General features: G+C 42.3%; 1 protein-coding gene across 1 annotated transcript in view; it reads left to right on the forward strand.

Annotated features, from left to right (window-relative positions):
* The window catches only part of pcdh15b (protocadherin-related 15b), a 1,616,824-nt gene that overhangs the window by 1,274,662 nt on the left and 316,755 nt on the right, over positions 1 to 25,407 (forward strand). The window contains exon 26 of the mRNA XM_078565941.1: positions 22,347 to 22,571. Within this exon, the coding sequence (XP_078422067.1) occupies positions 22,347 to 22,571 (225 nt within the window). The remainder of the gene's footprint in view (positions 1 to 22,346; positions 22,572 to 25,407) is intronic.

Below are 25,407 nucleotides of genomic sequence, written 5' to 3' on the forward strand. Positions count from 1 at the left end.
GCTACGACACAGGACTACTTGCATGCCAAACAGTGGAGAAGCATGCGACAGGCAGAGCTAAGCAATCCCACACCAACAGGTCAGATCTAAGCTTTGCAGTCCTGCCACATCCAACCGTAAATGGTGGTGAACGATTAGTCAACTAACTTAAGGAGGAGGCTCCGCAAATATCCCCATTCCCAATGATGGGGGAGCCTAGCACATCTGTGCAAAAGACAAGGCCGAAACATTTGCAACCATCTTCAGCCAGAAATGCCAAGTGGACGGCCCATTTTGGCCTCCTCTTGAGGTCCCCAGCATCATAGATGCCAGTCTTTAGCCTATTTGATTCGGCCCATGTGATATCAAGAATTGGCTGACAGCACTGGATATTGCAAAGGCTATGGGCCCTGACAACATCTCTGCAGTACTGAACGCCCAACCTACTTCTCCCCTAGCCAAGCTGTGCCAGTACAGCTACAACATTGGCACCCATCCTCCCCAGTGTTCAGAACTAAATACTGGTTGAAGAGTGAGATGCACTAAGGGGTCTCCATCTGCCTGGGTCTTGCTTGGTTGTCTGGCAGTCACCGATCCACTCTCTGACAACAAACAAGAGTCGAGATGACTATGTCTAGAAATATGGTCTCCATGATATCTCAATCTCAAATATGCACTGCATTGACACTGGCTGCTAAAGCTCCAAAAACTGGAGCATGGGCCCTTCTGACTGCTGACACTACATGCATACATAGTTGTTCAGGACACAAGAAGTATCTAGGAGTTCTCACATGGAGCAGGATGTGCATCTGATAGCGCTGAGATGCCCTGTCATCCCACTATTTATTGGACTACTTATTACATTTATGGTAATAAAAACTTAAGATTTTGAAATCAAATGTAAGATTCCACATGTACGAATGTATACAAGTTTCAATATGATGTCTGACTGTAGATAATATGACAGTCAAACCACATCTGTGATTTAAATCAATAAAACAAAGCAAAAAACAATCAGATCTTTTCTGAAACAAGTAAATCAAATGTTGCTGCAATATCACGTGGCCATTTTTCTTAATTAACAATCTCCTCACCTGTGCAGTGAACTCATACTGACACAACATGATTTTTTTTAATAACTGGAAGCAAGGACAGAGCAAAAAGTTTCTCTAATACAGGTTTTACAAAATAACAGATGGCTGAAATGATGTACAGATGTATATGGGTCCCTTGCTGGTTTTAGTTTTGTGTGCGTAGGAATAGTCTAAATCTTAGTTGGGCTTATAATTTACATCTACCATCTGTTATTCTGTGTGAAATTTGGATTTTTGATTTTAACAGCTTATCATTTAAAGCCCGTGTGGCATTTTTCTTGCAATATTTTCTTGGCTGTGTGTTTAAAATGCATGTTTGCTTTTGAATTTTAGTCAAATTTTGTGCTTCTGAAATGAGACAAAGGAATATTATGCCATTTCAGGGACTCGGTGTAATCATCATGTATTATCAGGTTAGGGTTAGCACAACCACCTGCAATATCAAGGTTCTTTTATAGTGCTTCATGTACTTTATCCAAAAGAAAAGTACGCTTGAGTGTAAAGGAGTAATCATTGCTTTAAATTCAAACCTACTTTAAAATTAGTGAATGGAAAAAATGTGTTTCCCTTTTGCATCTTGAATGCATTTATACCATTTTAAGAGAAGGAAAGAATTAACTTGCAGTTTTACGGTGTCTTTTGTATTGTCAGGACGTCTAAAAGCACTTCACAACCAATGAAGCATATATTGAACATCGTCACTGTTTTGTAGGGTAAGACAGCAGCCATTGTTCGCACAGCAAGGTGCCAAAAATAGCAATCAGATAAAAGACAATCTCATCTGTTTTTCATGATGATGATTGAAGGGTAAATGTTGGCCAAGAATCTACGAGAGCACCCCTGCTCTTCTTCAAATCATACCATGTGGGTTTTTACATCCACCCAAAAAAGCTATTCAACATGCCATCCAAAAGATAAAGGCCTGGATTTTGTTTTAGTAATAACAGTGGGTAGAATTTTCCCCCCGTCGGGGAAGTTGTGTGGGGGCGGGCGTGGACAGGCATGGACCCAATCAGCGCCCGTGCCATGCCACCATTTTATGTGGGTGGGTCAATTAAAGCCCGCTCAGCGTGATGCATGCCCGGAAGCACTGAGCGCTCCCTGTGCGAGTGGGGGGGGTTCTGAGGCAGCCCTGTGCCTCAGAAATTAGTTTAAGTTCCAAAAATTTTTAATGGAGAAAAGAAAAAATTTTAAGACATGTCCTCTCATGTGACAGTGCCACATGAGCTGGGACCTGTCAATGAACTTTAATGAAAAGATTTATTTAATTCATAAACCCTTCATGAAACCTCATCCCGCCCATGGATGAGGTTCCATGAAAAATGCAAGGCCGCCTGGGCTCTTCGCCTGCCCACCAGCCTTAAGGTTGGACGCGCCCTCGACGTCACCCTGCGTCATTTTACGCCTCGACGAGCGGGCCCCGCCCTCGCCCTCCAAGCTGAAGATTCAGCCCAGTGAGGCTGTTACTGTTCACTAGCCTTACTGGGTAAAATTGACAGAAACTTCTCGCATCCACACATGCGCAGTTAAATATGGAAATCTGGAAGTTGCTGTTGGTGGTACACTTCTCCTCCAAAGGGTATAATTTGTACTCACTTGTGGAATCTGCACAAAAACCACTGATAAGGCATGAACTTAAACTAATTACCCACTATTATCACAGTAGAGACCGATGAAAACCTTAGTCTTGTTTAATCAGAAGCAGCTGAACTTTCAACAGTGTAGTGAGTCATAATTATGGCTGAACAACCCTTCTTGCCCTGAAAAAAATAATTTTACAAGTTAATATTGTTTGCTTTTTTTATATGTTTCCCTCTTAATACCATATGTATATCCCAATCTTTATTTCAGTATAAAGATTTTAATGTTATTTATATTCCCTGTTTTTATTGGTGTCTGTGAGGAATCTTCAATTTGATTGGCTGCCTGCACCTTACCCTGTTCCTACTCCTAAAGGTCCCCTATAGAAGGTGCTGAATCAGAGTCATTGAGCTGCAGGTCGAGCTGCAGACACTGATGACTCATCAGGAAGGGGGAAAGTTACCTAGATACTTTATTCCAGGAGGCAGTCACACCTCTTAGGACAGGGTCTTCTGATTTGGTCAGTGGTCAGGAACAGGAGAGTGTGACTGTGAGTGAGGCAGGTAAGGGGACCCAGAGGGCAGGAGTCTCAGCCTTTGCTTTAGTCCAACAGGTTTGAGGTTCTTTCAGTTTGTTTGGATGAGAGTGGAGTCTGCAAGATGGATGAGTTTCCATGGTATGCAGCGATTCAAGAAGGCAGCTCACTTCCACCTTCTCAAGGGCAACTAGTTATGGGCAATAAATGCTGGCCCAGCCAGTGCAGCCCACATCCCATGAATGAATTTTTTAAAAAAAGGCTGACCAACCATGGCACTGTAGTACAGGAAGCCATTCAAGTGGTGGGGAGCAAAAAGGAAAGTAATGGTAATAGGGGACAGCATAGTGAGTAAGATAGACACTGTTCCGCACAACAAAAAGCGAGAATCCAGAAGGTTGTGTTGTCTGCCTTGTGCCAGGGTTTGGGACATCTGCTCAGGGCTGCAGAGGAACTTGCAGTGGGAGGGGGAAGTTCCAGTTATTGTGGTCCATGTAGGCACCAATAACATAGGTAGACCTGGGAAAGAGGCTCTGCATAGTCAGTATGAGCAGCTAGGCACCAAATTAAGAAGCAGAACGTCAAAGGTGATAAATTCTGGATCATCATCTGAGTCACATGCAAATTGGCATAGGACAAATAAGATTAGGGAAATTAATGTGTGGCTCAAAGACTGGTGTGGGAGAAGTGGGTTCTGTTTTGTGTGGCGCTGGCACCATTATTGGGGAAAGTGGGGTCTGTACTGTTGGGACGGTCTACACCTGAACCATGCTGGGACCGGTGTTCTAGTGAGCCACATAGTAGAGAGGGTTTTAAACTAAACCGTGGGGGCAAGGGATCAAATTGGGGAAGATGTGGCAAATCAAAGAATAGAGTGAAAGGTATTAATATGGGAAATGATAAACAGACTGTCACAGGAAGGGATAAAGAGTACAAAGCTAAGAGTACATCAGCAGGTAAGGCTAGAGGTCACAAAAGTAATAAAAAGACAAAACTAATGGTTGTATCTGAATGCACATAGCATTTGTAACAAAACAGGTGAACTGAGAGCGCAAGTAGAAATAAATAAGTCAATTTGATAGCCATTACAAAGACATGGCTGTAGGATGGCATGGATTGGCAGCTGAATATTGAAGGATACATTTTTTTAATATTCGTTCGTGACATGTGGGTGTCGCTGGCTGGGCCAGCATTTATTGCCCATCCCTAATTGCCCTCGTTGAGAGGGCATTTAAGTGTCAACCACATTGCAGTGAGTCTGGAGTTACATGTAGGCCCAACTGGGTAAGGACAGCAGATTTCCTTCCCTAAAGGACATTATTGAACCAGATGGGTTTTTACAACAATCGACAATGGTTTTTGTGGTCATCATCAGACTTTTTTTAAATTCCAGGTTTTTTGTATTGAATTCAAATTCCACCGTCTGCCGTGCTTGGATTCAAACCTCGGTCCCCAGAACATTACCCTGTGTCTCTGGATTACCAGTCCAGTGCCAATACCACTACACCACTGCCTCCCCTTTAGGAAGGACAGGAAGCTAGGAAAAGGTGGAGGGGTGGCTGTGTTAATTAGTGATGGTATTAATGCAATAGAGAGGGATGGCCTAAGTTCAGGAAACCAGGATGTACAGTTTGGGTGGGGATGAGAAATGATAAAGGCAAGAAGTCACTTGTGGGAGTGGTGTACAGGCTTCCTAACATTAACCACATGGTAGGGCAGGGTATAAAGTAAGAAATAATGGGAGCTTGTCAGAAAGATATGGCGATAATCATGGGGATTTTAATCTACATTCGGACTGGATAAATCAGATTAGAAAAGCCTAGATGAGTTCATAGATTGTTTTTGGGATAGTTTCTTCGAACAGCATGTTCGAGAGCCAACCAGGGAACTGGCTATACTAGATCTGATATTGTGCAACGAGACAGGATTAATTAATAATCTCATGGTGAAGACACCCCTTGGTAGGAGCGATTGTGATATGATTGAATTCTACATTCAGTTTGAGGGAGAGAAGAATCTAAATAGGGGCAATTATGAGGGCATGAGAGCAGAACCACCTAAAATGAGCTGGGAAATGAGGCTAAGGAATAGGTAAATAGAGATGCAGTGGCAGACATTTAAAGGGTTATTTCAGAATACTCAGAATAGATACATTCCAACAAGAAAGAGAAAAATTTCAAAGAGTGGACCCAGCATCTGTGGTTAACTAAAAAAGCTAAAGATATTATCAAACTTAAAGAAAAAGGATATAATTGTGCAAGGATAGGTGGCAAGTCAGAAGACTGGACAGCATAGGAAGAACAGCAAAGAAAGACAAAATATTAATAAGGATGTAAAAGCTAGAGTATGAGAAAAAGCTATCAAGAAATATAAAAACGGATGGTAAGAGTTTCTATAGATATTTTAATAAGAAAAGAGTTAACAAAGTGAGCATTGGTCCTGAAGAAAGTGAGCCTGGGGAATTAATAATGGAATATAAGGAGATGGCAGGTGAATTGAACAGGTATTTTGCAAAGGTCTTCACTATAGAGAATACAAGTAACATCCCTGGAATAACTGTAAATCAGGAATTGGAAGGGAGGGAGGAGCTCAGGAAAATTACAATCACCAGGGAAGTGGTACTGAACAAATTGCTGGAGCTGCAGGCTGACGAATCCTTGGGTTCTGATGGACTTCATCCTCGGGTCTTTAAAGAAGTGGCTAGCAAAATAGTTGATGTTTTGGTTTTAATTTTACAAAATTCCCTAGATTTGGGGAAGGTTCCATTCGTTGGGAAAATAGCAAATGTAACTCCTTTATTTAAAAAGGGAGTGAGACAGAAAGCAGGAAGCTACAGGCCAGTTAGATAAACATCTGTCATAGCGAAACTGTTAGAAGCTATTATTAAAGATGTTATAGCAGAGAACCTAGAAAAATTCAAGGCAATCAGGCTCTGGCAGTCAAAAAATTCAGGCAATCAGAGTCATTATGGTTTTGTGAAAGCAAAATCATGTTTAACCAATTTATTAGAGTTCTTTGAAGGAGTCACATGTGCTGTGGATAAAGGGGAACAGGTGGATGTGCTGTATTAAGATTTCCAGAAGGCATTTGATTAGACACCACATTAAAGCTTATTGTGGAAAATAAAAGCTCATGGCATAGGGGGTAATAAACGATAACATTCTATTAGCTTTCCTAATTACTCGCCGTACCTGCATACTAGCCTTTTATGATTCATGCACTATGACACCCATTTCTCTCTGAATCTCAGAGCGCTGCAATCTCTCACCATTTAGATAACATGCTTCTTTTTTATTGTTCCTGCCAAAACAGACAATTTCACATTTTCCCACATTAAAATCCATTTGCCAGATCTTAGCCCACTCACTTAACCTATCTATATCAACTTACTTTTGTACCTATCTTTGTGTCATCAGCAAATTTAGCAACCATACCTGCAGTCCCATCATCCAAGTCATTTATATAAATTGTAAAAATTTATATTTTTAGCACTGATCCCTGTGGAACACCACTTGTTACATCCTGCCAACCAGAAGAAGACCCATTTATGCCTAGTCTCTGTTTCCTGTTAGCTAGCCAACCTTCTATCTACTGGCATCTCATGCACTTTGTGTACAAGACAGTGTATGTCCAGGGGAAGCATCAAACAACTGTGCACATACCATCCTGGGCCACAGTTGACCATCCTGCGATACACAATGTTAATCTGGTCGGCGAACTCGAGTCATATTCCTGTTCATGACTGCTGCATGACTGCTGGTGAGCTCCAATTGCTTCAACAGATATGCCAGGAGCAGATGTGAGATGAAGTGTGTGTCTGCATCCATCAGTACTGCCTACAAGGTTGGCCACTGCAGTGTCCAGGTGGCAATGTTATGAAAAGTTACTTTGAACAGCAAAATCACTTCACTGTTATTGATGATCTGCTAGAGTATGATGAGTGGTCAATCATTCCCACCTCACTCTAGCTGGAGATTCTACAACGAATCCACCCAGGCCACATAGATACCTCAAAGTGCAGAGCACAAGCCCAGTCTTCAGTGTGGTGACAGGAATATCAAGAGAATTTGAAGAGATCATTACAAACTGCCAGGTCTGCATGCTGCACAAACCAGTCCAGAGGGAGCCACTTATCCCCATACAGCTCCCTACTAGACCGCGGGAACATTTGGGAATGGATCTATTCATATACAACGGCAACTCCTTCCTCACCGTTGTTGACTATTTCTCTTGGTGGATCGAAGTGAAGTGTTTATACGCAATGACCACACAGACAGTCCTTAGGTCATTGAAATAATTCGTTTTGATCCATGGCATCCCAGACCAGGTGGTGTCCAACAATGGGTCGCAATTCGCTAATGAATATTCACTCGTTTTGTCAGGAATTACAGATTTCAAAGTCTTGTCAGCTCCCCAATCCACAATTTGACAGTGAGGTGGAAAGGGGCTTCCACACTATTAAGACCCTCCTGAAGAAAACTGACAAATTCATAACAGCGCTTTTGATATATAGATCCATCCCACTACAATGAGGATTAACCCCATCAAAGCTGCTGATGGGCAGAAAGCTTCGCACTCAACTTTCCATGTTGCAGAAAAAATTAATCCCAGGGTTTGCAGTCAGTGACTATCAGAAGTTTGAGGACTGAGAACAGTCCTATAGACAGTGACAAGCTTCCACTCACAATAGGAGGTACTATACTATAAACCTGCCCTGGCTAAGCAGAGATAACAAGGTTCAGATCATGGACCTTGATAGAGAAGGCATCATTGCCCTGAGGGATGAAGATCAATCATGGCCTTGCTTGATACATACTCCAGAAGGCACAATCAGATGGAACAAGGGAAGTTTTCTCCTCATTCCTCGTGATGAACCTCCTATCATACATTTGCGTGAACCAGAAATAGAAGCCCAAATAGTTGAGTACTGCAACTTCAATACCAGACCAACAAAGTCAGCCCAAAGCAGTTAAACTACAAACTTGAAAAGAACAAGATCTGGAAGAGTCGCAAAGACTCCAAACTATCTGAATCTGTAAAGTCGGAGACTTGGGGGTAGAAGGGATAGCAAGTAAATATTATTGCAAATTCATTTAGATAATGATTTGGGGGGAGGTGTAGCATTAGAGTGTTTGGGACTGTAAGGGTTAATGTGGGACTAGGGAAACAGTACCATTTTATGGTAGAAATAAGGATAAGGCTACCATCCCTCACCATTATAATGGAGTAAGTTGGCCAGCAACTTTTCACATTCACACGTATGCAATTAAGCACAAAAATCCAGAAATTCCTGTCAGAGATACTCCACTCTTCATGGTGTGCTGTGACGGTCCTCACCAATAGGATGAACACTGAAAGACATGTGATGGCATGATCTTGCTCTATGTTCCTATTAGTTCTCCATTAGACACCAGATAAAGTTAGGACTGATGCATTGCAGAGTAAATACATTTTAATGGCATGATAAGAGATAATTACTTCAAAACTACTTTCCAGGCCCTGAAAATTTAATTTTATAAATGCAGAGGGGCATTCCTTCATGTGTTCTTTAGTGTTGGATATTTAATTGTTTTTTTGACCATTCCTTATATTTCTCTTATTCCCATCTGTGTTTTTTTCTGATCTTGATTTTGCTTTCTGTGCTTGATTTAAATCTAATTTACATTCTTGCTTTATACTTTCTGGTTTAAACTCTGTGGCCCTGATATTGACAGGGTGCATTGTGTCAGCGGTGGGGAGGAGTTTTGGTTCCATGTTTTAGAACTTTAACTCACAGCAGGCATCTTAATGTTTTCAAAAAGTTTCCACCTGGAAGCCAAACAGATTGAGAGGCTCCCTGTTGGGAGCCTCTGGAGGAGGTCGCAGAAGCAGTTAAGGGAACTGTTGCAGCATGGCTGGGAGAGTAGGAAGTATGGATTCAATGGGGAATCTGGGTCTGATGGCAGGAAAGAAGGTAAGGTTGGTGGGCTAGCAGACAGGACTCCTGCACCTCCTGGCCCACAATTAGTGTTAAAAGGCTTTTACCCTTTTCCCCAAAGGTGTCCTCACCTCCCTAAAGCTGTCAGGTTTCCCAAGGCTTGAGAAGTGTTAAACCTGTAAAACAGATTAAGTGTGAGGCCCCAGTCTAATTATAATATTTAAATGGACAAACTGCCTCCTGAGCCCCTGCCCTGTCTCCATTCAACCGGAAGTGGACATATGAGAGGCAGATTGGGGATTAGTTTGAGATTACTAATAGTTTTATATCCTATCCAGCTTCAATTCACCCATTCTTGAGGGTTATATTTACCCCTGTGTATGTGTCAATGAATTTAATTACTTGATTGATTAAAGAGCCTTGCAGTTTCATATCCTGCTACAGGAGAAGTGCTGTCTGAATACATTAAGTGGATAAGGCTTCTATTGAGAGCCCTCTTCCATCTGCACACTTGCTTTCCCACCCTACCGTGCTGCAGCCCAAGAGGAACTACGACTTTAACCCCCATGAGAAGGCTTTTTGCACAGATGCTTTCAAACTCCACTGAACTCCTTGGAAAAGTTCATTATCACTCTTCTGACTCCAGCAAATTTTGGAAGTTCCTCCATCATCACAGTACCCAGTACTTCCACTGACTCTGCAGCAGCAAAAGAAAGTCAAAAGCACCTCACCTGAAAGTCCCATGTTTATGCCTTTTGTTGTAACTATCTCTATTGTAAATTATATTAAGGTTTAAGAATGTAGAGTTTTGGATTCAGTGTAAAATGAATTGGGGATTGTTTACTTTTGGTTTGGTTTAGAATGCCTGTGTGTGTTTATAAACCATGCTTGAACTTTTGATCCAGCCCAGGCTTTTGGAAGCAAGAAAGCCCTAAGGTTGCTATGGACATAATTGCTGAGGGTGGGACTATGTTCTAAAAGGAAAACTGGTAGGTTTTGGATTTTTTCAGAAAAAAGTAGATGTAAGAGAAGATGAGCTAGAGGCTGCAGACATCCCAGTCTGTTGTGTTTAACCAAAGTACTCAGTTCCGTATGTTTAGAGAGGAAAATAATGAGTTCTAGAGAATTGGGTAGGATCAAGTAACTCTGTAAAGAGAAGAGAAGTCCAGTTACAGAGTAGATGCCAAGGGAGTGTCTACGTGTGCCTGGTGGGACATGGCGTGTGATCATCAGCTACATCTATACTTGGACCAGGAGGTCACTTTGATAGGAATATATCATATACCTGAGCTGTGACCTGTGCAGCCAGACCCAGAGAAAAGGGAACTGCCTCCATGAGTATGTTTAAAAGCCTATCAGAGTGAAAGCCACAAAAAAAGGTTAAGCTGGGCTAAGTTAGTTAGATTGAGTTCAAGGTAGAAACTCATATTTTTTAGAATCAGTATCTTATGCTCAGTGTACCTATTTAGTCATTATTGCTTGTGTTTGCTTTGTTCAAGTTGTATAGTAAAGGTTATTTTGATGTTTCATTTTAAACTTGGAGTACTGCTGCTTATTTCCTTACCCTTGTTTCTTCCAAGCATTATGTTCTTTAAATGATTATAATGTAACAAGCCAGATCCTAACGCGTATCCGGCTTGTCCAGCATTCTCATAAGTAGGATTTAAATATCGTTAATAGTAAGTCCCTTGTGTAACTGTTTAAGTCCCTTATTTAAGAAACGGTATTAACAGGATCTGTAAGGTTGAAAATAGTAGCACGTGTGCCAAATTAGCTTTAGACACTGAGTGACAACATGATCAACCCACTCCAGCACATACTTTCCTGCATTAGCACCCTTCCAAGATTGGTGCACCATGCAGGCTGCGCCAGAAGTGACTGGAAGCAAATCTGCTGTCATTTTCAGCCCCTCCAGGCTCCTGTATCACCAACACCAACTGCACTCTGGAGTCCAGTTTTGTGGCAACGATTTCTCCTAAGTTTTATTTCATTTGAAGGCTGCTGATTCACTGTGACCTGTTTTAAACTATTGCACAAAGTCAAAATCTACTCTACTGAGTGCATTGTAGTGACTGCACAACTTGTGAATTGCTATTTAACCTTATTATTACAGATCTGCTGCTAGAAATGCATAAATGCTTACTGTTGAATGTTGGAAACATGTTGTTGCCAAATAGGATCACTATATACCTTTATAATATGGAACATATTTCTCAGTGATATATTTATAATCAAAGATAGTAATGTAATTGATGGGCAATGGAATTCCTTTTTCCACTTTTAACAATCAGTGCAAAATCATCTATATAGGTCAAGTGCAGCAGCAGGAAGAATAAAATTCACTTGTGTCAAAAATTTGTCCCAGTCCCAATCACAGGAAAATAGCTCTGATAACTGAAATGCAAATATTCTATCACAAGCCACAACCATTATGATTGAGGCCCGCATCTCCACACACCTTTTAAAAGTATCCAACTAATAGGAATAGAAAATAGAGGAAAAATTTAGCATCACTTGTAGTGTGCCAACTAATAAGCTCTTACCCAATTACAGATTTCACAACTTCCCAGGACTCTTGTGTAACAAATGCATTAACATTAGGTGAGAATGAAACAACCTAAATTCCTTTTCCAAAACAGAAGTATTCAGATCCACAGCGATGCTTGGATCCTACAATTGGCTGAATCTTATGTCTTGGGTAAATGAGTTCATTGGCCAACCGAACTCTAATTGCACGCCTGCCTATGTTCTCCTCAACTGCTGCTTGCAATCAATAACGGGGGGAGACTGATGTAAGAATAAACAGTGATGGTTTATTGAGACATAGGGAAATATTTTCCCCCTCATTGGGGGGGGGGGGGGGGAGACGGGGGGAAGGGCAGGAGTGGGCGTGGGCGGGTGTGCCTCGGATCGGCGCCCCCAATTGGGGGCGTGCCACAATTTTACGTGCACGGGCCAATTAAGGCCTGCCCAGCATGACATCCACCAGAAAGCGCTATGCACTCCCTGTGCGGGCGGGGTGGGGGGGGGGATTCCCTCAGCTGGGAGTGCCTCATTTGCACATGGGCGCGAAAGAGCGCGCTGACCTCTCTGAGGCTAAGCGTTGCCTTAGGGAGATCGGCTCCAAATTAAAATTTGCAATACGAATGATAGAAAAATTTCCCTGACGTGTCCCCTCATGTGACACTGTCACATGAGTTGGGATATGTCCATAACTTTTATTGAAACCTTTATTAAAAATTTAAATACGCTCATGAAACCTCATCCCGCCTGTGGATGAAGTTTCATGCTTTTTCTGAAGTCCGCCAGGGCTCCCGGCCTGCCCGCCAACCTTGAGATTGGATGGGCAGGTCCATTAATGACTTTAATTAGTTTCTCAATGGCCTTAATAGACCGTTGACAGGTCAGCGGGTGCGCAGCTGACTCGACTGGGCCTCAGCCGATCTGAAAATGGAAATGACGCGGGGTGACGTCGGGAGTTCCACCCGAGGTCATCCTGTGTCATTTTACGCATCAGCGTGTGGGCCTTGCCCTCGCTCGCTGACCGGAAGATCCTGCCCATAGGGCAGAGCACCAGGTCATACATGCTCACTCAGAAACCTCCAGAACTAGACTTAGTTTCCAGTTGCCCACGTTGTAGAGTGATTTGTCAGTGCTGTCACATGATCAGTACACTTGCATTCTCTTAAAGGGACTGGGTACCTCACTTTATCACATCCCTTCCCCTTTACCTAAATGTACAGCTAACAAGCTTAAAACACATTAACATTTACACAATAACTATTTACAGGTAAAGTCTCTCAGGAGGCTTTCTCGGATGTGTTGGGCGTCTCAGTTCAACAACCTCGGCTGGTTTTTCCAAGACCTCCTTTTCAGGAGAGAGTTTTCCACTAAGTTCCTCAGTGGAAATTGGCAGGTTTGTCTCTCTGACCCCCTCGGGTCCCACAGGCCTCACCGATGCTTCCAAATCATGTGACCTGTCCTCTACATGTGGCACGAACTCGAGCGTAGATGAAGACTGCATTTCTTTTTGTGGGACTGGCATTCTTTTGCGGAGGTGATCCACGTGTCTTCTAATTATTCGGCCATTTACCGATACATTATAGGAGAGGGGTTCAGTTACTGCACTCACCTCGCCTAACAGCCAATTGGGCCCATCTCCAAAGTTCTTTGCAAGGACCGCATCTCCCACCATGAAAGTTCTTTCGCGACCATGACCATCATGTCTGGTCTTCTGCACCCCTTGGCTTTTCTCCACCCTCCCCTCTAAATTCGGCCGGATAAGGGTTAGGCGAGTGTGGAGATGTCTCTTCATTAGCAGTTCTGCAGGGGCAATGCCAGTCGTCATGTGTGGCGTGGTCCAGTATGCAAACGAGAACTGGGATAATCTCGTGCTGCTGGAATCCCCTTCCATCTTTTTCACCCCGGATTTAAAGGTTTGGACTGCCAGCTCAGCCATGCCCTAGGGTGAGGTTTTGATATGGGTAATGCCGTTAAGAGTTGTGAACCTATGGAACTCCCTGCTAGTTTAAGTGGTCCCGTTGTCTGACATGAGGACCTCCGGCAACCCATGCACTGCAAAACTCTGCCGCAAATGGTCTATGGTGGCAGCCGACGTGGGCAACCAGCCTTCATAGGTGTTCATCCATTTGGGGTGGGAGTCAATCAGTAAAAGGAACATTGTGCCCAAGAAGGGTCCCATGTAATTGCAGTGGAGGTGCATTCATGGCCACCCCGGCCCTTGCCATGGGTGCAATGGAGCCAAGGGCGGGGAGCTTTTGCACCTGCTGGCATTGAGGACAGCTTTTGACCAGGGTTTCTATATCCAAGTCCATGCCTGGCCACCACAAGTAACTGCGTGTGAGCATCTTCATTCTGCTAATGCCCGGTTGAGCGCTATGTAGCACGGCTAATAATAGCCTTCGCCCCCCTTGGGGGCACAATATCCCTTGCTCCCCAGAGAAATATGTCGTCCTGGCAGGAGAGTTCATATTTGCAATCAGAATAGGGCTTCATCTCCTCGGATTGAAGCTGGGGAAATAATGCGGAACCAGGAAATGGCAGAGGATTTGAATAAATGCTTTGCATCAGTCTTCATGGTAGAAGACACTAATAGCAAACCAAAAATACTAAATAATCGTGGGGCAAAAGGAGGGAGGAAATAAATACAATAGCTATCACTAGAGAAAAAGTACTAGGGAAACTAATGGGGCTAAGGGCCGATAAGTCACTTGGACCTGATGGGTTGCATCCTAGAATATTTAGGGAAGTAGCTGCAGCGATAGTGGATGCACTGGTAGTGATCTTCCAAGAGTCCTTAGATTCTGGAAAAGTCCCAGAGGATTGGAAAACTGCCAATGTAACACCCTTATTCAAAAAAGCAGGTAACTATAGGCCAGTTAGCTTAACATCTATCATTGGGAAAATGTTGGAGTCTATTAAAAATGATGTAATAGCAGAGCATTTAAGAATGCATAATCTAATCAAGCAGAGTCAGCATGGCTTCATGAAGGGGAAATCATGCCTGACAAATTTATTAGAATTCTTTGAGGAGGTAACAAGCAAGATAGATAGAGGGAAACCAGTAGATGTAACATATTTGGATTTCCAAAAGGTGTTCGATAAGGTACCACCCATCCTTAATAAGATAAGAGCCCATGGTGTTGGGGGTAGTATATTAGCATGGATAGAGGACTGGCTAACTAATAAACGACAGAGAGTTGGGGTACGGGAGGCATTTTCAGGATGGCAACCTGTAACTAGTGGAGTGCCACAGAGATCAGTACTGGGGCCACAATTATTTACAATATATATTAATGACTTGGATGAGGGAAATGAATGTACTATCGCCAAGTTTGCGGATGACACAAAAATAGGTGGGAATGCAAGTGGTGAGGATGACCACAAAGAGTCTACAGAGGTATATAGCCAGGTTAAGTGAGCAGGCAAAAACTTGGCAGATGGAATATAATGTGGGAAAATGTGAGGTTATGCACATTGGCAGGAAAAATAGAGGAGCCGAACATTATTTAAATGGAGAAAGACTGAAGAAAGCTGCAGCACAGAGGGATTTGGGGGTCCTCGTGCATGAATCCCAACAAGCTAACATACAAGTTCAACAGGTAATAGGTAAGGTAAATAGAATGTTGGCTTTTATTTCAAAGGGAATGGAGTATAAAAATAGGGAAGTCTTGCTAAAACTATACAACGCACTAGTTAGACCACAACTAGAATACTGTAAACAGTTTTGGTCCCCTTATCTAAGGAAATATGTACTGGCATTGGAGGCAGTCCAGAGAAGGCTCACGAGGTTGAACCTGGGGATGGAGGGATTTTTCTTATGAGGAGAGGTTGAGTCGGTTGGGCCTGTACTCATTGAAGTTTAGAAGAATGAGAGGCGACCTTGTTGAAACATATAAGATTCTTAGGGGGCTTGACAGGGTAGATGATGGAAGGTTGTTTCGCCTTGTGGGAGAGTCTAGGGCCAGAGGGCATAATCTCAGAGTAATGGGGCGCCCATTTAAAACAGGGATTAGGAGAAATTTCTTCTCTCAGAGGGTAATGAATCTGTGAAATTCTTTACCGCAGAGGTAAAGGCTGGATCGTTAAGTATATTTAAGGCTGAGAAAGACAGGTTATGGGGAAAAGGCAGGAAAATGGAGTTGAGGATTATCAGATCAGCCATGATCTCATTGAATGGCAGAGCAGACTCGATGGGCCAAAGGGCCTACTTCTGCTCCAATGTCTTATGGTCATTCAAGACGTGCTCCCCGACGTTAGACAGTAGTGGGTCCCAGCTTGTCCACTTACGGATTTGTCTGGTCTGCACAGGGAAGGAATCCATAAAATTTAGCACTAAGACCAGTTCCTGGGGATTCAGAGCCTCTCCGTTATTAGCTGGCAGAGAAGGCGGCTCAATGCGTCGGCATGTGCGATTTGAATCAACAGTGAACAAAAGTATATTAGCGGCTAATATTAGTGCCCATCTCTGGATGGGAGCCAATGCGATAGGTGGTATCGCTTTAACTTCTCCAAATAATCCGAGTAGGCGCTTGTGGTCAGTTATAATATGGAAATGACGACTGTGGAGATATTGATGAAACTTCCAGACGCCAAACACAATAGATAAGCCCTCCTTTTCAATCTGGGAATATCATCGCTCTGTGACACTGTGTGTGCCACGCGATACAGTGATTTGTCAGTGCTGTCACATGGTCAGTATACTTGCATTCTCTTAAAGGGACAGGGTACCTCACTTTACCACACTGAACAAAAAACATTTTTATTTTTTAAAGAAGTAATTGAAGGGTTAAATTTTTGCCAGTGCTTTATTACTCTTTTCAGATTTGGAACTGTTTTTCATTAAAGATCTGTCTCACCAAAGCTTTTGAAGCCTATTGATTGTTTCTTGTCTTTTATAAAACTCCTGTGGCCTTTCCAATCGATGGAATTAAAACAATGTTATTCTGTGGCTTTTGGGAACTTATAGCGTGACAGTGTTTCTGATGTAACTTTAAATCAACAAACTATTGAAAGGAAACATTTCACACCTATTGAGCATGAAGTCCTCATTCAAAGTAAATCAAAAACTAAGAATTAAAATAATAATCAAATGTTGTATATGTTTACAAGATGGCTTAGCTTCCTTGGTAGCCCTCTCTCCTCTATGTCAGGATTGTGGATTCAAGCCCCATCCACTGGTATCCTTCGATATAGTACTGAGGGAGTGCTGCCTTGTTGGAGGTACCATCCATCAGATGAGACATTAAACCAATGTCCTATCTGGCTGTTCTGGTGGTTCATTGATTATAAAAGATCTCATGGCATTCTTCAAAGAAGGAACAGGAAGTTTTCTGCATTCTGGTCAACATTCCTTCCTCAACTAACACCACTGGAAGAAAAACAGATTAATTTGTTGCTCATCTCATTTCCTGTCTGTGAGGCTTTGCAGTCAGCAAGTTGTCTGCCTTGTTTGCCTACAAAACCGCCATGATTGCACTTCAAAAGCTATTAATTGGATGTTCAATGGTTTTCAACACCCCCAAGGACAGATAGATTTTAAATCAAGTTTCCTCAATAAATCTTTAATAGAATAGTTTCTCCATGGGGATCTGCGAAGCACAGGATTTATTCTGCTTGATAATTATTGGTTCTTTCTTACTTGTAGAATTGCACTGTATAATACTTTAATGCCTTTATTAAAATAATATACTATGGATTTCATACGATTCAGTAAGCCATTTTAACAAAAGATAAAGGCCATAAACTTTGGCTCCTTAGGAATTGGGCAGCTGAAAGACATGGAGGAGGGTCCGCTCCCAGCGAGTGGCATGTTTAGAAGGATGGTAATATGAGCACTTGTGCGTGCATCAGAAGCATGCAGACTGGTTAGATCATGACATCAGTCAGCTTCTAATACGGATTTGGCACTGACTTGCAATTTTCAATCCTGCAGATGCAATGGAACACTCTTTTTAAACACTCTCAGCTGAGCATATTTTCAGCGGCACGAGGGACCCCCCCCCTCACTAGTGCTATTTAAAGGGGTCACCACTCAACTTGCAACCAAGGTGCTGTTGACTCCCTTTTGCTCCTGCAGAGTTAGTAGAAGTACCGTGTACTGTTTTGCGGGGGGGGGGATGGAGTTGACAGAAGCTCCTTCAGTCAGAAGGGAGTGATGCTGGATGTTGGAAGGGCAGGTGTGAATTTGAAAGGCTGCCAGTCATGGAGGCAGTAGTTGGAGTTCAACCTGAGCTGCAGCATGACATGGAGATGGAGCAGAGGCAGCAGCGTGGAGAAGCTGTTCACAGAGGCAGGAAGAGCAGGGCTCGCAACAGTAGGTCATATCCACCTAGGATCTTCAGAGAGTACTTCTCCTACCTCCACCTCAGCCACAAATGGCGACTATGACAACGATACTTCACCAAGGAAGTGGTCACAGAACTGTGCCACCTCAAACTGGACCTGCAGCCACAATGCTTCTGCCTTTTATTGTCCGGCACCACTGGCACATGCAAATGCAGATGCACAAGGATAGGGCTGGGGTGAGGGTGGATGGAAACCAAGAGGTGCATTGTTTCATCATCTGAAGCTTGTACTTCATATCAGATTTTGGGATGTCTGTGAAGTAGGACTTGCAAAACTTTATAAGGCAGGAGCATGCCAATGTCCTAGATGGTTTCAGCAACACTGGTTGGCCCATCCTTATAGTGATGATCATGCCATTAATCTAGAGGACTTCCTCCTCCTAGGGGTTGAGGGCACACAGCTATGCCCTTCCCCCACTGATTCTTTGCCGTTCTGGTTTTCTGCAAGAGTGAAGAAAGTGTGTCAATGGTTTTATTGCAATGTGTTTGGGTGATGTGCCTGTCATAGCTGAATAGCAGAAAGAATGTGGAAGCTGCAAGATGTGGATGTGAGGCTTGCAGCAGTGGTAGGTTTGAGAGGCTGAGGTGGAGCATATGAATGTTAGGTTTGAATCTTGATTGCTAAAGATTATTGATGAGTGAATGATGGGAGTGTGGTGCATTGAGCAAGGCGTGAGGTTGGTAAGGGGGGGCATTTGAGGCAGCTTTCACTGACCTTGATCACTTGTGTGAGGTTATTGAACTTTTTCTGGCACTGTATCCTCATGGCCAAACACCTGTCAGCGACACCCAAGGCTGTCTGCTCCCTATTCCCTTCTAAGTCTTGTCTGGAAGAGCTCCTGGCCCCTTGCCAAAAGATGACCTTTGTCCTTCCTTCAACCTCCTGGACTAAGGCCCCCGCATTGTATCTGAGACCCTGATTGCCCTCTCGATGGCTTGTTGCTCCATTGCTCTAGCCTTGCCTTGCTCAATAAGTCCCTCGGAGCCTCCTCAAACTCTTGCTGCAGCCAGAATCATCTCCACTTTAAGATATGCAGTTTGGCTTTAAAAGAGTGCAGGCTAACTTCAATTGGTGTTGGCCTCACATTAACCTGAGCCCCTGCTACCATGCAGCCATTCGGCAGTGCGTTTAGCACTGGTTGTGCACCACAACCATGCAGATGATGCTGCCTGCATCACTTTGATCAGGTACGGGGTAATCATGCATTGCACACCCACTAGCTGGCCTTATCCAATTTTTGGCCCAAAATATGTCAGAATGTTATTTCAAACATTTGAATTTATCAGTGAAAATTTTTATCGATGATTATTTGTACATAATTAGATTTTGTTGCATTTATTGTGCTTCATTTACTTTAATGAGGATTGAAACAGGGATAATATTTTAATCATCACAGTAGATAAGAAGAGTTGCCTTTCACCAGTCTGCTGATTAGCAAAGAACTTGTTCTGAGTTAGGATGAAATGACTCTGCCTGCTATTTTAATAAAGACCATAACCAATTTAAAACAAATGAATTAACACTGTGGTTAAATGGTGGGTAGAGAAATGTGAAATAAATATGTCCAAATGAAATTTCTTTTGTACACAATTTTAATAAAAGCGTTAAAATGCTGAAGAGTGTGAATTCTACTGCCATGTTCCATAGTTCCCTGTTGATCTGTTTGCATACATACATTGAATGGAATATTATTGTAGTAATCTAATGATTTAATCCTCAGCAATTATTACCAAGTTATCAAAAGACTTTACAAATTCATTTGGAAGATTCTCAACAAAAACCTTTGACCCAGCTAAGACTGATGCATTGCAAACTGTCCCCCTGTGCAGCAAAACAAATAGCAGCAGAGCCAAAGGAGAATATTTGTACAGGAGTTACTGACTGCTATAAAATCTTTTACCTAATCAATTACAATATCATGATGCAGAAACAAAATAAGCATGGCACTCACCCTGATTTAATCTAATGGGTAACAACCTTCCTGTTACACCATGCAAAGAGAATCAAAATATTTATTGGCTGCAAAGTGCTTTGGGACACCTTAAGGTCACGAAAGGCACTATATAAATGCAAGTCTTTCTTCCTTTATCATAGTTTTCAGACGGGGAAAAAAATCATCAGTGCAATCCCACAACACGTTAAATCGAGTTTCTTTTTAACAATTAACCACTGACTGTACTTAGAGCCAAAAATTTGAATCATCAAGTAGGTTTCCAAAAGTAGTGGTATTAAAAATTTCATATGCTCTTGTCTACTCAACATTCTATAATTCACACCGTTTGTCTCTCAAGATATCTAAATGCCCTGAGGTGAATGTACCTCTCCTGGTGCTTGTTACCGATGGAGTCCTTGAAGGTGCTGGGCTGCTGGCATCGTGGGATGCCTGTAGAACCAGAGTTGAAGCATGTCGAAATGCTTACTGAAAGAGAAGCCTTCAAGCAGAGATTATGGGCCCAATTTTAACCCATTCAATACCCACCCACTTTCACAGTGTTAAAATTGGGCCCTATATAGCTAGAGTGTGTTATGTTGGTATCCTGTAATGCACATGTTGTGAGTGAGTGAGTAAAGGGAGAAAGAGTAGATGGAATGGAATGAAATTCTGCTTCAGAACCAGGAGTGAAACATATCACCTCTGATTCATGCTGGTGCAGTCTGTGTTCTTCTGAGATTAGTACTTGAGGTATATTTGCCTAGACTGGTCTCGAACATGATTAATTTTAACTCATGAGTAAAGTGAGGATTAAGACTGAGTAAATTCAAAGTTTGAGCAAAAGCCCAAGTTCTTCACTGTGTCTCTGCACAAGGGACAAACTGCCAATACACCTAAACCCAAACAGCTGGAACTACGCACAGCATTGGTGCCACAAATGCAGGTACAATGGCAGATGGAGATTGCAAACCTCCCTCAATCTGAAAAGATTTCCTTAGAACTTCCTTGCATTGAACTAGCCCAAAGCACTTTGGGGCATCTTTTTCTATAATCTATTAACAAGACAAAATAATAAGTTCTACATCAGCAATGTGTTTGTTTCTGTGAGGTCTTCCCTTGTGATATATACATAATGTCAGCTTTTATTACAAATCTCATGTGACACACAAAATGAGAAAAGAATTATAAACTGCCAAAACAGCCATGCTTTATGCATGTTTTTCTCTCTAATGATAGGATTGTCATCAAGCTTGATTAAATTAAATGTCAAATATTCTGCTTTGCCTCATGACTTTAACATAATCTCATTTAATCCTTGCCAAATATTAAAATATATGAAAGGAAAATAACTGCTATTGAATGCTTTTTAATATACAATCAAATTTTCAGAGTATTTCACTGGTGCTGATGGCTTGCAATCTTCATTTATATTTTAACTAACAATCATTTTTAGATCAAAGCAAGCTTCTATCTTAAAGAATCCCTGGTCAGAGGAACCTTGCTGTATTCTAATCGATGCATTTCAAATTGATAACACGTGAAACATATTTATAATTGTGTTCGTTGGTCATGTTTTTTGGCAATAATATTGCTGGAATATATGTATATATTATGTTGGAATCTTGTCACTAGTCATATTTGAATGTAAAATACAATGAAAGTATTTTTTTGTATATCAGTTACAGGAAAACACTTCTCAAATAGTTCATTTTCATTTACTTTTATTTTGCTTAATTTAAACTTACTAAGGAAAAATGACTTCTTTTGTATAGTTTCCCAACTACACAATAAAGCAGGGTTTTGTAGATGCACTTAACTTGTGATTTTCCCAATTTTAGTAGAATGTTTGCAAATAACTCTGTGTTCCACAAACGATTACGAAATTTTTCAGCATTTTTACCAGTTAACTTGAAATTGTGTTGCTTGATGCCTAAAAGAAGCAATGCTACTGGCACGCCTTAATGGGCTGATTTTCTGTCTTCCCTGTTAATTGCATCATGGTTGGAACTGTGAACCTCAGCAGGGGTGTATAAGAGGGGGTAGTGAATGATTGATGTGAATTCAAAGGAAATTAGATGTGTTGTGTAATTGACTGAACTACTCCCCTAAAGGTCTACCCAAATAAAAATTATGCTTAACCACCATTTTGATTGACAACCATTAAATCCATTAGGAATTGGTTCATAATTGTTTCTCTATGAAAGTTAAACATGTTCCCATTTATGTAACCCATTAACTTCAAAAATATTTATGCTTTATATTCCATGTTAGCGTGCCTTTAAACATGCAAGTTTTCTCATCTGATTCGAGATTATGGTCCGTTGTAAAGATAAATACAGTGATTGTACATATAAAGCCAGATCCTTAAGATCTCAGTTAATGAGAGTGCTGAACTGACCAGCACACCCGTACTGTTCTCATCATTTTGTTTTGTTTCAGGCAACAGATGCTGACGTTGGTCCAAATGCAACTTACCGTATAAGAACTGATGAGGCCAGACAACTGTTTTCCGTGAATCAGTGGACAGGAGAATTGTCAATTTTAGAGTCCGTGGATTATGAAACTCTGCCTACTGAAGATGCAAGCTACACTTTTGTTGTTGAGGCACTGGACAGCGGGGGAAGCATGCCTCCAGGGTTAGCTACTGTAATTGTCCAAATAAAGGTAAGTGATATATATTGGTGTAACCTAGATTAAAATTTACACAGTAAGATGTAAAATTAGTTAACAATGCATAGATGTACATGGCAAAGCAATCTCATTGTCTGATTAATTTTAAAGAAAAAATAGCAAAGCTTTTTAGAAATCAGTAAATTTAAACCCAGTATATCCACCAACTTGCTCCTCAACAATACTTCCTAACTCTGCTTATCTAAAAACAAAACCCTGTATCTTCCTTGTCTTCAAATAATTATCCAATTTTCCTTTATATGATTCAATTATCTAAGTCTCATCAACTCCCAATTTATTCAATATTCCAACAGCTCCCTGCATGAAGAAACTTCATATAACACCAAAAAAGGGGAGTGCTATATCTTAAAAGTACTAAGAAGTTTGACATACATCCCAGGAACTTCTTAAACTTTGTATGAAATCTTTCTAATCTTAATGTAACTGTGGCCGGGTATTTCCATGCTGCTGGCGTCGGGTGTGTTCGGGGGTGTGAGCAGACAATATGGCGAGAAGGCCAAGAATCAGTTTGTCATGAGACCAGTTTGCGATCGTCCACTCAGCCCCGTTGATGGCAGGCTGCGTTTGTTGCCATCGGACTTCGGGAAGCTCATTGTAATACATCTGTATATCATTATAAGGCCTGCCCGCTGGATTCAGCCCCTCACCCACTGCTGGATCGTCCGCCCACATCGGCGGGAAAACACACCGACATGTTTCACAACAGCATATCTAAGGCATGCAAATTGCGCGCTGCACTTCACTTGGGACTTCAAGGTTTGTTTGCCTACTTTGCTTCAGTCAGCACTCGCAGTCATCAGCGCCAGACTTCACAGACAGCACCACATCACTTTTAGGGGGGCTCACGAGCAAGTCTCTACCTATCAGATCACCAATATGTGGGTGGCTTTTCAACAGCTGCAGGGCTAGGGCTTGCTTGGGGAATGGGGAGAAGTGGTCTCAGGCAAGGGAAGAAGCTGTAGGATGAGGGCTGTACTGGGGAAGGGGAGTATCCCAGGGTATGTGTGAGGGCACATGTTGATCTGTGCAAGCGGCCTCAAGATGGCGAGGGCTGAGGAAGCAGTCTCCGGAGGAGATGAGGCCAGATGGACATGTGAGGGCATGTGAGAGAGAGAGTGAGTGGTGATATCCCTTGAGCTGGCAATGAGTGAGATGCCAGTGAATGTGTGATGGGCTTGAGTGTGAGTTTAGAGTGATGAGATGGTTACCAAATCCTGGCTGCACAGATGAGGTCATTCATCCTCTATCTGCATTGGATGGCAAACCTCTTCTGTGCAGTATTGGCACTGATCACCACTGCCATCACCTGCCATGCTGGATTGGTGATGCCGCTGCCCATCCTGCAGCCAGAACAGGGTAGAGGACATCACGGCAGGCTTCCACGGCATCCAAATGGCATTCCAATGATGTGTCATTAAACCTGGTGGCTGTAGACTTTTTGCCCCTCGTGGACATCTTCCTTGCAGTAGTCCTAGGCTGGAAGCACTGAGATGTTTGCGCACAGCTGGACTTATGATGCCCGGCGTGATGAAGTGGCGGGGTGATGGCAGGTGGGCGAATGAGAGCCCACCTGCCATGGAAATGGTGTGTTTCCCAGGAATGCATAAATAATGTGGCAGGTTTGGGATGATATGGTGTGAAAACCCGCCATTACGGCCCCTGGGTAAAACAGCAAAACTGGGACAATTCTGCCCATAGAGTACAAAAGCAAGGAAGCTACGGTGAACCTTTATAAAACACTGATTCAGTCTCAACTGGAGTATTATGTCCAGTTCTGTGCATCGCACATGGGAATAATGTGAAGGCATTGGAGAGGATACAGAAAAATTTATAAGAGTGGTTTCAGGGATGAGCGTTTACATTTTTGTGGATAGATTGGTGAAACTGTGGCTTTTCCCTTTGGAGAAGAAAAGCTGGAGCTGTGTTCAAAATCATGAGGGGTCTGAACAGAGTAGATAGAGAGAAACTGTTCCCGTTGGTGGTAGGGTCAAGACCCAGAAGACACCAATTTATTGCATAGCAAAAAAGGAAATCTTTTTTTAATGTAGCGAGTGGCTAGGATCTGGAATACACTGCCTGAGAGTGTGTTGGAGGCTGATTCAACCAATTCACAAGGGAATTGGGTAAGGTCTAAAGAGAAAAAAAATGACAGGGCTACTGGAATAGGTTAGGAGAGCGGGACCAGCTACATTGCTCCTCCAGAGGACCAGCACAGACACAAAGGGTGGAATTAATTGCTGTAACCATTCTATGATTCTTTGATCACATCATTTAATATAATTTCCCAATCCACCCCAGCCAACTTGCCCCTCATACCTCTGAAATTGACTTTGTTTAAATTTAAGACCTTAATTTTGGACATAACCACATCATTCCCAAATTAATATAAAGCTCTATTATATTATGATCACCCTTCCCCAGAGGATACTTTACTTTAAGATGGCTAATTAATCCTGTGTCATCACTCAGTACTTGATCTAAAATAGCCTGTTTCATAATTGGTACCTCGACATATTGTTCTGGAAAACTGCATTGAATACATGCAGTGGAACTTCTCCACTAAGCTATTTTTGCCAGTTGGTTTGCCCAGCCTATATGAAGATTAAAGTCCCCTTGAAGGAAGTGCTGCACCAGAGGAGGTGCCGCCTTTCAGTTGAGACTTTATATGGAAGCCCGGTCTACCCTTACAGATGGACATAAAAGATCCATTATTTTGAAGAGTGGTGTTCTCTCCAGTGCCCTGGTTAATATTTTTACCTAAATCAACAAAATTAGGTGAGATGGCCATTATTTCAGGACTGTTTATCGG

This window comes from Cetorhinus maximus, chromosome 20, assembly GCF_964194155.1.
Source record: "Cetorhinus maximus chromosome 20, sCetMax3.hap1.1, whole genome shotgun sequence".
NCBI classification, from domain to species: Eukaryota; Metazoa; Chordata; class Chondrichthyes; order Lamniformes; family Cetorhinidae; genus Cetorhinus; species Cetorhinus maximus.